The sequence below is a fragment of the Choloepus didactylus genome, chromosome 5 (assembly GCF_015220235.1).
Source record: "Choloepus didactylus isolate mChoDid1 chromosome 5, mChoDid1.pri, whole genome shotgun sequence".
NCBI classification, from domain to species: Eukaryota; Metazoa; Chordata; class Mammalia; order Pilosa; family Megalonychidae; genus Choloepus; species Choloepus didactylus.
The window spans coordinates 64,615,806-64,630,081 of NC_051311.1; the positions used below are offsets into that span (position 1 = coordinate 64,615,806).

The 14,276-nt window shown below is 41.1% G+C and overlaps 1 protein-coding gene across 1 annotated transcript in view; it reads right to left on the reverse strand.

The window, feature by feature from the left end:
- The window catches only part of SND1 (staphylococcal nuclease and tudor domain containing 1), a 462,700-nt gene extending 449,471 nt beyond the window's left edge, over positions 1-13,229 (reverse strand). The window contains exon 1 of the mRNA XM_037836239.1: positions 12,933-13,229. Within this exon, the coding sequence (XP_037692167.1) occupies positions 12,933-13,010 (78 nt within the window). The 5' untranslated portion in view covers positions 13,011-13,229. The remainder of the gene's footprint in view (positions 1-12,932) is intronic.
- Positions 13,230-14,276: the final 1,047 nt, after the last annotated feature.

Sequence of the window (14,276 nt, forward strand, 5' to 3'; positions counted from 1 at the left end):
CCATGAGACCTGCAACTCTCAGGTCATCCTTGCAGGGAGACACAGAGAACATCTACCTTCAATTTATTTCGGTCTCTGTGCATTGTGTCACCTCACACTATCTTTCTCCCTGATTTGACTGTCTTTACTAAATCCTATCAAACATACATTTTATCACTCAAATTGGAACACTTTTGAGAGTGGAAAGAAGTGTTATTGATCATTATGCCAGGACACCAGGGGTGAACCCCAACAGCCCAGGGCCAACTGGGATGTCAATCGCCCTATCCTTACAATGGTCCTGAGGCCAGGTAAGGGGCTCTTTTACTTACAAAAAAAAACGTTTTCATCTCTCTCTGACCTGAGACTGGTAGATGGAAACCGCAGGACAAAGAGCTAAGGGTGACTGAGCACCGCATGTGCCAGACACTGCACTGACCATTTCACATGCATTCCTCCCCTTTAATCAGCAACAGCCTCACCAGGTGAGTACTGTTAGTATCCCCGGCTTACAGGTGAAGCTGGACTTGAAGGGGTAAAATTACTTGCTGAGGGTTACACAGTCCCTGGTGGAGTTAATGATTTCAACTATAGGTTGTGAGCTTAACCCCAGAGTCGGTCAGTGCTGCCCCAAAACACAGGTCCCTGTATCCCAAAGTGTGGGCCTGATTTAAAAAAAAAACAACAAAAAACTGTTTTTGGTAATACATGAACACTGTATGTACCACCATCTAATAATGCAGTACTGGCTCATACATAAGAAATGTCAGTGCTCTTTCTAGCCTTCCTATAAGAAAATTTCACTCAGTTTGGAGCCAGGACGGCTTTAGTAACTCTCCACTACTTGATAAACTTGTTGGAGAAAGCAGGCCTCAGGCTCAGAGCCCTCTGCAAAATAGTATCTAAATAGACTTTAACAATGTTGTTTTGATCTCGTGGTTTTTTTTTTTAAAGGTATTTTCTGTTTATGGCAAGTAATAATTTTTTTCCATTTTCAGCAGTGAAATGAATTTTCTTTTCAAAATATTATTCAAATTTTAAAAAGAGTTGATTGTCAAAAATTTTCAAAAGATCAGTAAAAGTAGAGGGAGTGTTGAAATATGTGAAAACCATGGCAGGGATGCACATCTGAAGTATGGGAAATATTAGGTAAACCAATACCAGGGCTGGGATCAGCACTTGACCAAAGCCTGCAAATACTACCTTAGTTCCATGAAGTCTCGCCAAACAACCCTAAAATTAACAGTGTTTCTCCATGCAGGATGTTGCCTCACTTACTACCACCTACCACCCCCACCTTCTCACCCAAGAACAAAAGGGAAAGAGACAGAGCCATGTACCAGCTGATAGGAAAAAAGTTAGACTTCTCTAACATGATCTTGCCTCTTACATCATGTCATTAGTCACAGAGCTCTTTAGAATGCAGAGAAAGCTGTTAAGGACAAGCCCAAGAGCCTAATCTACCTTTCAGTACTCAAGAATGCTAAGACCTTAAGAACCTGGGCGTCTTCAAGCAATTAAAAAAGAAATTATGAACTGATCCCCAGGTGTTTGGCACATCCCTCCACAGAAGAGACAAAGCAGCTTGGACTCTGCTTTCAAGGATATTCTTGCTGGGAAGATAAGACTATCAAACATGAAATAATTAATAAATAATGAGATTTTATGCTGTATTTTGCCCTAAATTTTATCTAAGATGACACTTGAAAGAAATAAGCAGGTGAAAATACAAGTAAAGCTTCCCCTACCACCAAAATTATTTAATGCTTATTAAAAAGTATAAATGATTACATTTCTAAGAATCTATATTACAGAAATGCTAGCACAAGAACACAAGATGAATATAAGAATGTTCAATGCAGCAGTGTTTACAATAGTAAAAAATCAAATCAACATATATTAATAAAAATATGGATAAGTAAATTATAATACACCCAAACTATGGCATACCACTCAACCATTAAGAATGAGGTAGATTTATAAATATGGCCAAGAAAAACAGCCATGTGTGATGGTTTCAGGCTTTATGGATCCCAGAAAAGTATGTTCTTAAATTAATCCATTCCCATGGGTACAGACCTATTGTGGGTGGGACCTTTTGATTAGGTTAATTCAATTGAGATGTGACCCACCTCATTCAAGGTGGGTCTTAATCCTCTTACTAGAGTCCTTTATAAGAGGATAAAAGCCACAGAGAAACTAAGAGATGAAATTCAGAGAAATATCCAGAGAAATTTAGAGAAAAAGCCACAGAAGAGAAGCCAGAAGTTGAAGCAACGAAACCCAGCTGAGAAGGACCAGCAGACATCACCATGTGCCTTGCTACCTGACAGAGAAGCCCAAGTTCACTAGTAACCAGTCTTCAGAGAAGGTATCATCCTGTTGATGCCTTAGTTGGGACATTTTCAAGGCCTTAGAACTGTAAATTTGTAAGCTAATAAATTCCCATTGTAAAAGCCAGCCCATTTCTGGTACACTACATTCCAGCACTTTAGCATACCAAAACACCATGTTGTTAATTAAAAAAAAAAGAAAAAGAAAAAGAAAAAGAAAATTGCAGAATATAATATGACTCAATTTCTGTCTCTTTAAAGAAGGAGGAAGGAAGGCTAAATGTCGTTAATTTGTCAATTCTACCCAAACTCATTTACATATTCAATCCAATTCCAATCAAAATTCCAACAATCTACTTTGCAGACTTGGAAAGGCTAGTTACCAAATTTACTTGGAAGGGGAAGATGCCTCAAATTGCTAAAAATATTCCAAAAAAAAAACGAAGTGAGAGGACTTACACTTCCTGACTTTGAAGCTTACTATAAAGCCACAGTAGTCAAAACAGCACGGTACTGGCACTAAGATAGACATATTGACCAATGGAATTGAATTGAGACTTCGGAAATAGACCCCCAGATATATGGTTGACTGATCTTTGAAAAGGCCCCCAAACCCTCTAAACTGGGACATAACAGTCTCTTCAACAAATGGGATTGGGAGAACTGGATATCCATATTCAAAAGAATGAAAGAGGCCCCATACCTCACACCCTACACAAAAATTAACTCAAAGTGGATCAAAGACCTCAATATAAAAGACAGTATCATAAAACTAGAAAATAATGTAGGGAAACATCTTCAAGACCTTGTATTAGGAGGCTGCTTATTAGACCGTACACCTAAAGCACAAGCAACGAAAGAAAAAATAGGTAAATGGGACCTCCTCAAAATTAAAAGCTTCTGTACCTCAAAGGAATTTGACAAAAAGGTGAAGAGGCAGCCAACTCAATGGGAAAAAATATTTGGAAACCATGTATCTGATAAAAGACTGATATCTTGCACATATAAAGATATCCTACAACTCAACAACAATAGTACAAACAGCCCAATTATAAAATGGGCAAAAGATATGAAAAGACATTTCTCTGAAGAAGAAACACAAATCACTGAAAGACACATGAAAAAATGTTCATCTTCACTAGCTATTAGGGAGATGCAAATGAAGACCACAATGAGATATCACCTCACACCGATTAGAATGACTGCAATTAAACAAACAGGAAACTACAAATGCTGGAGAGGATGTGGAGAAATCGGAACTCTTATTCATTGTTGATGAGACTGTATAATGGTACAGCCACTATGGAAGACAGTCGGTCAGTGCCTGAGAAAACTAGATATCAAGTTACCCTTCGATCCAGCAATTTCACTTCTTAGTACATACCTGGAAGATCTGAAAGCAGTGACGCAAACATATATTTGCACACCGATGTTCATAGAAGCATTATTCACAATTGCCAAGAGACAGAATCAGTCCAAATGTCCTTCAACAGATGAGCAGATAAACAAAATGTGGTATAAACACAAGATGGAATACTATGCTGCAGTGAGAAGGAACAGGTTGTGAAACATATGACAACATGGATGAACTTTGAAGACATAATGCTGAGTGAAATAAGCCAGGCACAAAATGAGAGATATTGCATGTTACCACTAATGTGAACTTGGTGAAAAATGTAAAATAAATGTTTTATATGGTAGAATGTAAGGGACCTAGAGATAGACAGCAACTAGTGAAGGGGCAACAATAATCTAATAAGAACAGATAAGTTATGGAAGGTAATCTTAATGTTACTGGAATGCTCAGGAGTGACTATGGCTTGTTAATTTGGGGGGGGGGGAGTATGGTAGGAACATGTTGGAAGCAATGCAGTTATTATAGGTTGTTTTTCTTATTTCTTTGGTTATGGTTTGTTAATTTTCTTGGGGTATGGTAGGAACATGTTGGAAGCAATGTAGTTATTTTATTTACTTCTTTTTCTTATTCTTTTGTTTTGGTTTTGTTTGAGATTTTTTTTGTTTTTTAATTAAAAAAATAAGTTAAATATTTTCCTACTTCATATATAATGTTTCTGAGCCATACTTTCAATATATTAAGGAGATAAAATGATGAAAATACATATTAGAATTTCAGATTGGTTTCTCACATATAAGGAAATCCATGGTTAATTTAGGCACAGTCCTCTCTACTGGATGAATAAAAAGTCTTAGATATTGAAGGAATAACATCCAAAACATATACAATTTTGAGAAGAAGTATAAAATTATTAGTATTCAGCTCTTGATCAGTAAGTTGTAGAAGCAAGTGTTATTAGTTATAACTTGTTCTGCTGTTACTGCTACTTCTGTTTCATCTAATATTGTTGTTGATAGGGCACTAATGTGGCATTTAACATGCATTTTAATACCCTGCAAATCATTATATTCTCTGTAAAGATTTATATTACTTAGTATTTACAATAAAATTACACTGAGTATTTAAAAAAAAGGAGGATGTGTACCTGCATGAAAAAAAGTTTTGGAAACATGAACATCTTCCTAGGGGAATAAGAATGAATGGTAGAAAAATAAGAGGTGGCGAGGACAGAGGGAGAGAAACTTTCATACTTCTATACTATCTGAAGTCTTATTAGTGTTAAGTCAAAAATTTTAACATCAATAATTATTAAATTACAAATACTGAATGGCCTCCACCCAAGCATTTTGAAGGACTTCAGGGATGAACTGGAAAACTGTTAGCCAAAATGGGGAAAGGCCACTAAAGGAACTGCAAATATAACCCCTAGTCACATGGGCATCAAAGAACTGAGAATTGTAAGTAAACTTTATTTCCATATTAGACAACCAGTGGAATAAAAAGACCACCAAGGAGGCATTTGGGATTTTTTTATTGTTGTTGTTTGAAATAGGTCTTATAAATAAGAAATAGGATGACTATAAATAGGCAGTTATACCAAAAGGCAAAAGTGTGTGGCTCCTCAGGATTGCTAAAACATAAAGTAAGGAACTTGAAATATTCCTATTTGAAGACAACACTAAAGAATTTCATAGTAATCATGTGCCAAGTCATTGGTGCCAGATTATACAAAGATCTTGAGAATCTATGCAAATAGAAGGAAAAGTGGCAGATGAGTATTAAAATGAGCATATGTTCTAAATCAGGCATATAAAACAACTTCTCAGCTGTCAGTTATGACCCAGGAATAAGATCTGAGTTACTATAAATGGACCCCTGAGGATGTCAGCCCAATAAATGGACCACTGAGAATGTCAGCTCAATATTGAGCTACAGATTAAAAGCAAAATAAAATGTCCTGGGAACCATCAAAACAGCTACAAGGGAGGGGGAAGTACAGAAACAGAGAGGGAAAGAAACCACTGTCCGCCCGATATAAAATTCTGGTGCACCCCACCCCCAAAAACACACACTTCATTTATTATTTGTGTCCCTGCCCTTTCAACTGATACAATACAGGAGTTAAGCAAGATCAGTGAGTGGGTCCCAAATGCCAGCCCGGCTCAATCCCAAACTGACTCTTTCAGAATCTTATGAGGGCACGTAAAAAAAAATCCAGATTCCCAGGCCACGCTCCCAGTGATTCTAATTCAGTGCTTCTAAAAGGCCTTCTAGGTGGTCCTGATGAAAAGACTGTTTCGGAAATCACTGGGCTCTTTCTATCTCTATTCTCTAAATCTCCTGCCAGAAAGGAGGAAAGAAACCATGTGAGGAACTACCAAGTAAAGAATAAAATGATTCCCATACTTATACATTAAGTGGAAGTAGAAAGTTCTGGAGAAGATGATTAGAATGACGTGAAGGAAGAGGCTCTGGCTTCCAAGCATGGAGAGCAGAACGTGGAACTCTATCACACCCCACACTCCCGCCCGAGTCCTCCAGTCAGGAGCTGGGCCAGAACAGCCTCTATGCATGAGCAACAAGTTCCCTGACATCCCTCCTCATCCCTACTCTCCTCGAGTCAATACCCTGTGGCTCCAGGAGAATGTCAGGGGGTTCTGAAGTAGAGGTGGGACTGCGTGAATAAAATCCACTGGCACCATGCTCCTCCTGGTCTCACTCCTGATACCACTACCAAAAAGAAGTCAGGAACCCCTTCTCACTTCTAGTCACCCTTTACCCCCTCCACCACCCAATCACTTAGTCTAACCCAAATTCTAACTTTCTGTTCTTCTACACTAGAAATCCAGATTTCAACCAATCCATCGTCTCAGGAAAAAACAAAAACAAAAACAAAAAAACACACAACCACCAAGCAGAGGGAACAGAAAAATCTGCTTCATTCAGGAGAAGCAGCAATTCAAAATCCAGCCTGCCATAAGGCAGAGATTTCTCAGCTTTGTTTCATCATGTCTAAAAGACAGGCAATATAAGGTTTCTTATAGAAGCCCAGCCTTTCGGGACTGGAATGAGTTCAGAAACGATGAGTGCAATCATCTCAATTTACAGAAAAGGAAGGAGACTGAGAGGTAGAGTATCTTACCCCACATTACACAGACAGAGAATGATAGCACCTTAGCCAGGACTCGTGTCACCTGACTCCTAGGCCAATAGTCTCTCCTCCCTGCCAGGCTGCTTCCCAGGGACAATGTCAGTAAACTAGATTTATTAACTTGACGTGCAGATTCCCCAAATCTCCTCCTATAACATATGAGGTTCGTGTTACAAAACTGTCCCAAGCAGACTACTTCCCACATAAACAGAACTTAAAGCACCTCAAAATTTGTTTGGCATAAAGAGAGAGGAGATATTACCTTCAGACTCTCTCACCATAAGCACATATGTGGGAAAAATATGCCAAGCTGGGCTTATATCTCAGATAGAACATCTCGAAAATGCCATCTGTAAATGACATCTAAATTTTCATTTGATTTATTTTTCCTGTAAGGTGCTTAAATTTCTAATTCTTAAAAAATGCCAATTGAAACCACTGTTCATTTTTTTCTTAAACATTAGAGCTAAGTGAGAAAAACATAACATTAATTTATCATATTGAGCTTCATTGAAAATAAGTGAAATCCCAAACACTCCATCTGTACCAAATGTTCACAACCTGTGATTCCACATCAATTTCTGCTGTAAAAACAAAAAGCATATGTCAGTCTCCCGAGAGAGGAAGTGGCAACAGAAACTGGGTGTGTATCCATCTCCCAAAAAGAAATAAGAAGAAAAGCTACATAAGCTCAGTAAGAGTTGAGTCCTTTTACTTCATTCCTCTTCCCTGATAATACAAAGAATTTCCTAGAGTATTAAGTTATGCTCTTCCTTGGAGAAATGAAATAAAATAAATCCAAAGGCCAGACACTAAGGACATATATATTGTGTCCCCTGCTAGAACCACAATGAGAAGTAAATATATGACAGGCCTTAGAACCTTCTTACCTAGATTAAAAAACCTGGCCAATTTTCCCTTTTGAACCTACAAATGGGAACTAAAACTTCCCATATTTCCCAAATTTCACTTTCCAAATAAACTGGGGCTTAGACTTCACCAAATCATCTGCTCACTTAAAACCAGCACTGGTCACTACCCTACCTCAGGAGTTTCCATCCATGCTAACTGAGCCACGCTGTGCATGAGCTAATTCCTTCCTGACCATTAGCTTGAGCTCTGAAGCATGCTACTTCTGCTTTCCACCAACACTAGCTAAAGCGGGCTAGGCCAAAAATGTTGCCAGGGGCCAAAACTGCAGCAAATTCCATGAAGTCACAAAATGTTAACAGAAATATAAACACTGACAAGTTCTAGATGCCATTTAGCTCTCACTGCTCTTGGCTTTTATTTTTTCAGCCAGGTCCCATCCATTGGAAGAAAGGTAGTAAGTAAGACTGGCTGACAGGAAGTCCAAAAACCTTAGTCTTGGCCCTGTAAGAAACATGAACATGAGTAAGAGCAAGTATTTTTTCAAACCAGTCTCCACTTCTTTATATTTATATAGTGGATTTCATATTAGCTACTGATCTTACCAGGGTACTAGAACAATGATCACCTCAACTGACTTTCTGCCCCTTACCACCCCTAAACATGTATATTAATAACCCAGGTTAAACCCATACCATATACATGGGACATTGAACTTGAATTAAAGAACTACTTCAAGTAAAAACACTGAATAATAATCAGGGCCTTTGCACTTGCTGTTCCTTCTGCTGAGAACACTTCTGTTATGGTCTGCTCTTTGATATCCATCAGATCTCAGCACAAATGCCATTTTCTGAGAGAAGCCTTTCTTAACATCTTATCTAAAGGAATCACCCCCTACCTTACTGCCAACCACTCAGTCCCATTACCCTACCTGAAATCATCTTAAACTATGCTTAGTTCTTGTTTACTTGTTTATTGTCTCCTCCATGAGTCATGAGGGCATGAATCTATTTTTTTTTTCACCACTGTCCAATGCCCAGAACAGGGCTTGATTCACAATAAATAATCAATAAATATGTGCTCAAGAAAAGAAATATGGTTGTTTATCAGTCTTTTTCATTAGTTAGTACATGGAAGCAGTCACTGTTAGCATAACCAGAGTCAGATGGACTCTTTCTTTTCCCACAGAAAAATGACAGGAAGTCTTTAAGACATAATAAGAACCTCAGTGTTTCTTTCTAATCTTGCTTGGAAGCTACCATGCTTACCTGCTAGGAGGTGCGCAATTTTAAGAATACAGGGAAAAGACTTTCATCCTATTCTTCCTACTTCTTTGCAAATGGCCCTACTAAAATACAGTTTTGTTTTTCAGCTACTATGTCCTTAGAACAGTAAAAAGGGGGGGGTGGGTTAAGTAGCTTGGGAAACCTACTTTTTTTTTTCTTTAACAGTCTGAGCAGGTCAACAGACTATCTTTACTGCACTCTTCTTAGTTCAAAAATTTAGCTACAGTGAAATAAATAATAGGGAGCATTTCCTACTGCTGTGTACTAAAGAAATTTGCACTAAGCTACTCACTAGGAAGTCTACATCTCACTTTACACCAACCTGCAGCACAACTACTTTCAAAGGAGAAAATTATGGCCAATTCTTCTCCTTTAGGTGCCCCATTCCTGCCTTAAGGAAATCATGGTTCTTAGCAAAAAAGAGAAGACTAGCCGAGGAATTCCTTGCCCCCTCGTGTGGCTATTAAATGGGACAACGTGACAGGGGGTGAAGAGGGGAGGACTGGGATCTGGCAGTGTTCTCCCTCTGGCCTTCCACATCATAAGCAGGATAAAATATGCTGGTTCCATGGCTGCTTCTGAAAAACACAGAAGATTGAAGAACTGTGGCAATTCATTGTCACAAATGCAACCCATGTGCACCTGCTTGAAAAGATATGCAAACACACAGAGTAGAACTAAAAGTTAGAATGAAAAAGAGATAGAAGAGGGCCCTATTCCCAAAATACAAAGTAAAGCAGGTCAGAAAAATAACAGAAAATAGCCATCTCTAAGTTGCTAAATGGAGTGACTGAATTTTATACGAAATACCAAGACTTCTCCCAACCTCAATTAACATCCACTGACAATATTCTGCTGCAGTCAAAGAAGGTCTAGCATATTATTCAAAGAAACCCAGAGTTTAGAATTCTTCAGGGTTTTGAGAAAATTACATCGATTTCACAGACAATTCACTTATCCAGGTTATATTGTGTCTGCCCACACACTTGACAGGCCCATCCCAACCCAGAAAATATAAATCCACCTTCAGTTATTCCATCACCCTCCCTGCATTTTCAGTAACAGAAGAGATCCAAAAGGCTTCTGTCAACTTACTGCCCACTTCCTCCTTAAGCACATTCCAGAACCAACTCTGTCCCTTTTCTGCCACTCTCAAGAGCAGACACAGCCTCTGCCATCACCATCATTTGAAAACTGGTGAAACTACAAAGAGTTTTACAACTTGATTCTTTAATGTCCAAAAAAAGAGCACAGTACTTACTAAGATTACAAGGCAGAGACCAGAAGAAACTTGCACCTTCCATGGCCCTACAACCCTCTCTTCTGTCAAAAAAGAGGAAGGACTTTTCCTCTCCACTGCAGCAAACCTCAATCCTAAACCATTTCAGACCTTCAGTTCAGGCTGAATCCACACAAATCCAAAGGACTCACGCTGAAAAGAATGCCTCTATTTAGTCAGTGTTCCACTTTCTGCTCCTCTCTCCCAAAAAGCAGAAAAGCAGTGACTTGCTGTTTTTCTATTCATCAAACTATTTCTTTCTCACTTTCCTCTGTCATAGAGCTCCATCTTCCTTTGTAGAGTTTTTACAAAGCAGTACCTAGTACCACTGGAAATGATCACTCTCCAGGAAAATACAACTTTACTTAGCAGAAGAGCTTCACACAGAGCAATTTCCCAGTGGCCGATTTTTCATTCCAGACAAGGATTCTAGGCCTGGCACAAATCTGCCTGCCCCCATGCAGTTCACCCAGCTCCCCTCCCTGACTGCTCCTCCTGATCTCTGCCTGTAAGCCACCCACCCACCCACCCCCTGCAGTATGGTCACAGAAGAAAAGCAGCATAGACTACTCAAATCACTGAATCTTAAATGCCTCCTCCCAAACTCAAACATCTTCCACACTACACTCTTATGTACCCAACAACCAAATGAAGTCACCTACCACAATAACCACCCCTGGACAATACAAGAAATAACATCTAATCTTTTCTCAACTCAATTTAACAGTGAGCTTTACTTTCCTGCCATTTTGTGGCCATGCATCACTGACCCTGCCCTCCACATTATAAAGTCACACCCTGGAGTCCTGGAGTCAGAGGCATCATAACATGATATTTAAAAGCATGTGCTTTGGTTTAAATCCCAGCCCTGCCTCTTACTACTAACAAAGAGTACCTATCCTTGGGTAAGATATTTATTCTTCTAAACCTCAAATGACACATCTGTAAAATGTAACCAATAATCACATTCACTTGTTAGTATAAGCAGAACATTCAGCACAACACATGGTACTTAATAAACAAGCAACTGTTGATATTCAGTATCCATGGGGGTAATCTGTGGGCAGGCAGGTTCCCGTCACAGAATCCAGATGTTCTGGAAGACTCCAGCATTGGTAGAAGAACAAAAATATGTTCAGCCTCATTCCACTCCCACCCCACAAATGAGAGACTTTAAGAAAAAGTCAACCTGCAAAGGAAAAAACTCAGAAAGATCAACACAGTGCTGCCAATCCCACCACCAGACATCCCATCTATGCTTTGTTCCTATGGTAAAGGGAAAGATCAGGGCAAATAAAAAACGTCATGAACAAGGAGCCACACTTCAGAATAATCCTTTCATGGGTCAGGTCAATATGTCAAAGAGGAAAAAAATGCATGGATCTTGGAAATTCCCTTCTCATTCAGTTTCTGATAAATTCTGACTCTCCATTCTATATAAATGACAGGAAAAAGCAATAACAAAAAACCCAAGGATCTCAGCTGGTGGCAGAATATTACCTAAGAAATGAATATATGAGAATTAGGGACAGAAAACAAAAAAATTTGAAATCTAATTGACACATACACCCACAAGCTGCAGATAATCCTGTGAAACACAATGGACCAAAAATATAGGATGCTTTTAAACGTTCTACAACAACACAAACTGTGGATCTTGGGATAAATAGTGTCACAGAGGATATCTGCTGTTCCAGATAGCAAAGTCAGAATTGCATATCTATGAAATATATATATTTGAGGTCATCAAAACCAGAAAATCTGGTACTACTTCAAAATTATACTACAAAATTATCATGAAGTTGAGAGTAAATGTTTCAAAATGAACCTTGCAGGGTTTTAAAGTCAAAATTCAAGAATATAGGAAGTGACGGGATACAAAAATCAGGCAGAATCTATTGCGTTAAGAGCCCTGTACCGGGAATCAGAAGACTGGGCTCTGGTCCTGGCTCCAACCCAAACCCAAAGTACCATATGATCTTAGGCAAGTCCCTTACCCTCTCTAAACATGTGTCCTTATCTGTAGAGGTGGTGGAGCAATAATGATCGCTAAGAGTTCCGATGACCTAACATTTTAAGAGTCAAAAGGAGAAGGAGTACAAAATCAGAAGTTCTCGGGACTACATACTTGACACAAGAAGTGGAGGGGAAAAGATAGGAACAGAGAACCAGAAAGTAAGAAAACCTGAAGTAAATAATTGAGCAGGAGTGGAAACAGAAACTTCATGAGAGCCAAGTACTCCTAGGATCCAAGGGAAGAGCAGATGGCAGGATTTGAAAAATAAAAGCACCTCGAAAAACTGCAAACTGCTCAGCAGATGTCAAAATGGACAGGAAAGAGTGGGGGTGGGTATGCGAAGTCAGATATCAAAGAATTATCTCCATTAATCAATCAGTAATCGCTCTGTCCTGGTAGACATTAGGAGATCGGAGTGCCGCGACCATGGAAATCACTGTGACCTCTGACGCCAGGGTGTCCAGGAGGCAAGGACCGAAGGGAGTCCGTGTCAAGTTCCATCAATAAAGGGGATTCAGAGAAGGAACTGTAAGGCAGGGGACAGAGGAAAGAGGATCTGGGAGACCACGCAAGCTTGGCGGGAGGGAAAGAGGAGCCAGTGCCCGACTCCCGCCCAGAAGAGGGCAGAGGGCTCGGTGCCCGGGGCCGCGCTCTCACCATCTTGACGATCCCCCGCTGCACGGTGGGGACCGCGGGTCCCCCGGAGGAGCAGCCGCTCTGCGCGGAGGAGGCCATGTGTGAAGATGGCAAGGCAACGAGTGGCACAGACGGCCGGACTGGAGGTGTCAATATGGGTGTCGGTGTTGGTGAGAGGTGGCCGCAGTGAGGAGCAGGCAGGCGGCGGGCTGCGGGCGATGGACAGTACGGATGCGCTGGGCGCTCACAAGAGCAGCAGCAGCAAAACTGGTAGCAAAAGAAGAGACGCGATCCACACGTTCTACTCGCCGCGCAAGCGTGCCAGGACACCGCCGCCCTCCGACCAATTAGCGCCCAGAGCCCGCCGGACCTCAAGCCAATAGGCACGCTGCTCACGGAGCCCCGCCCCTTGGTCCCAAAACTGGTGGCCAGCTCCGGGAAGCGCTGGAAGAGCTGATTTGCGGTGACAGACTAAGTATGGGGCGGGACTTCCGGGGCAGCCAGAGTAGGCGGTGTCGGGAGGTGTAGTGGGAAGGAAAGGACACGTCAGCATCTGGCCGCGGGGCGCGAGGGGCCATGGGAGCCCCAAGGGCGGGGCCGGGCCGGAGTCTCGCCCTCCGGCCTGTCCCCGCCCGTCGCACTCCGCCCCGCTGGCCTTCCGGGAAGCCACGTGGACGCGGGCGCGGTATATGGCGCTTTCCAGAGTGGGAGCGCGGGGTGGGAAGCGGGAGCCTATCGATCCGAGTCCTGGAGGCATCTCAGTGCGGGATGCACACCGACTTCTGACATTTTATGTCAGCTAAAAGTATGGGAGAACTTGGAAAAGTCAAAGCATTGTGAAACCTACAAATGTTGACCTTGACGTGGAACGAGACTGCACGCCCTCCGTCGTGTGTATCACACACTGTCCGGAGTGTGTATCACAGTTTTATCTGTTGTGTCTCTGGGGTTTAGCTCTTACAAGGCGCTCGATTTTTTTGTTAGAAGGCGTAGATCTCTTCTTAGAAGGATGACGTTTCCTGTACTGGGGAAATAATAAGTGACCCTTATTCCTCCACATCCTTCCAGCTGCTCCACTGGAATTAGGGAAGGCTTCGTTACGCGCTCTCCTTGGGTGTGGTGAGCCCCGCCGACAATCTCACCTATAGCTCCAGCATTTTAAGAGGTTGGGAGACTGGCAGAGACAGGGCATACAAAAGTTTAAGTGAATGCTTAGAGAGAACAAATATTCATTGAGTACCACTAACGGAGCTAAGGACCTTACATATATTACGTCATTTAATCTTAACACCTGCCTCCAAGTTGAGGACGCCACTCCCTCTGCAGCTCTGTCAAGAAAAGGTTGTCTGCTCATTCTCCCACACC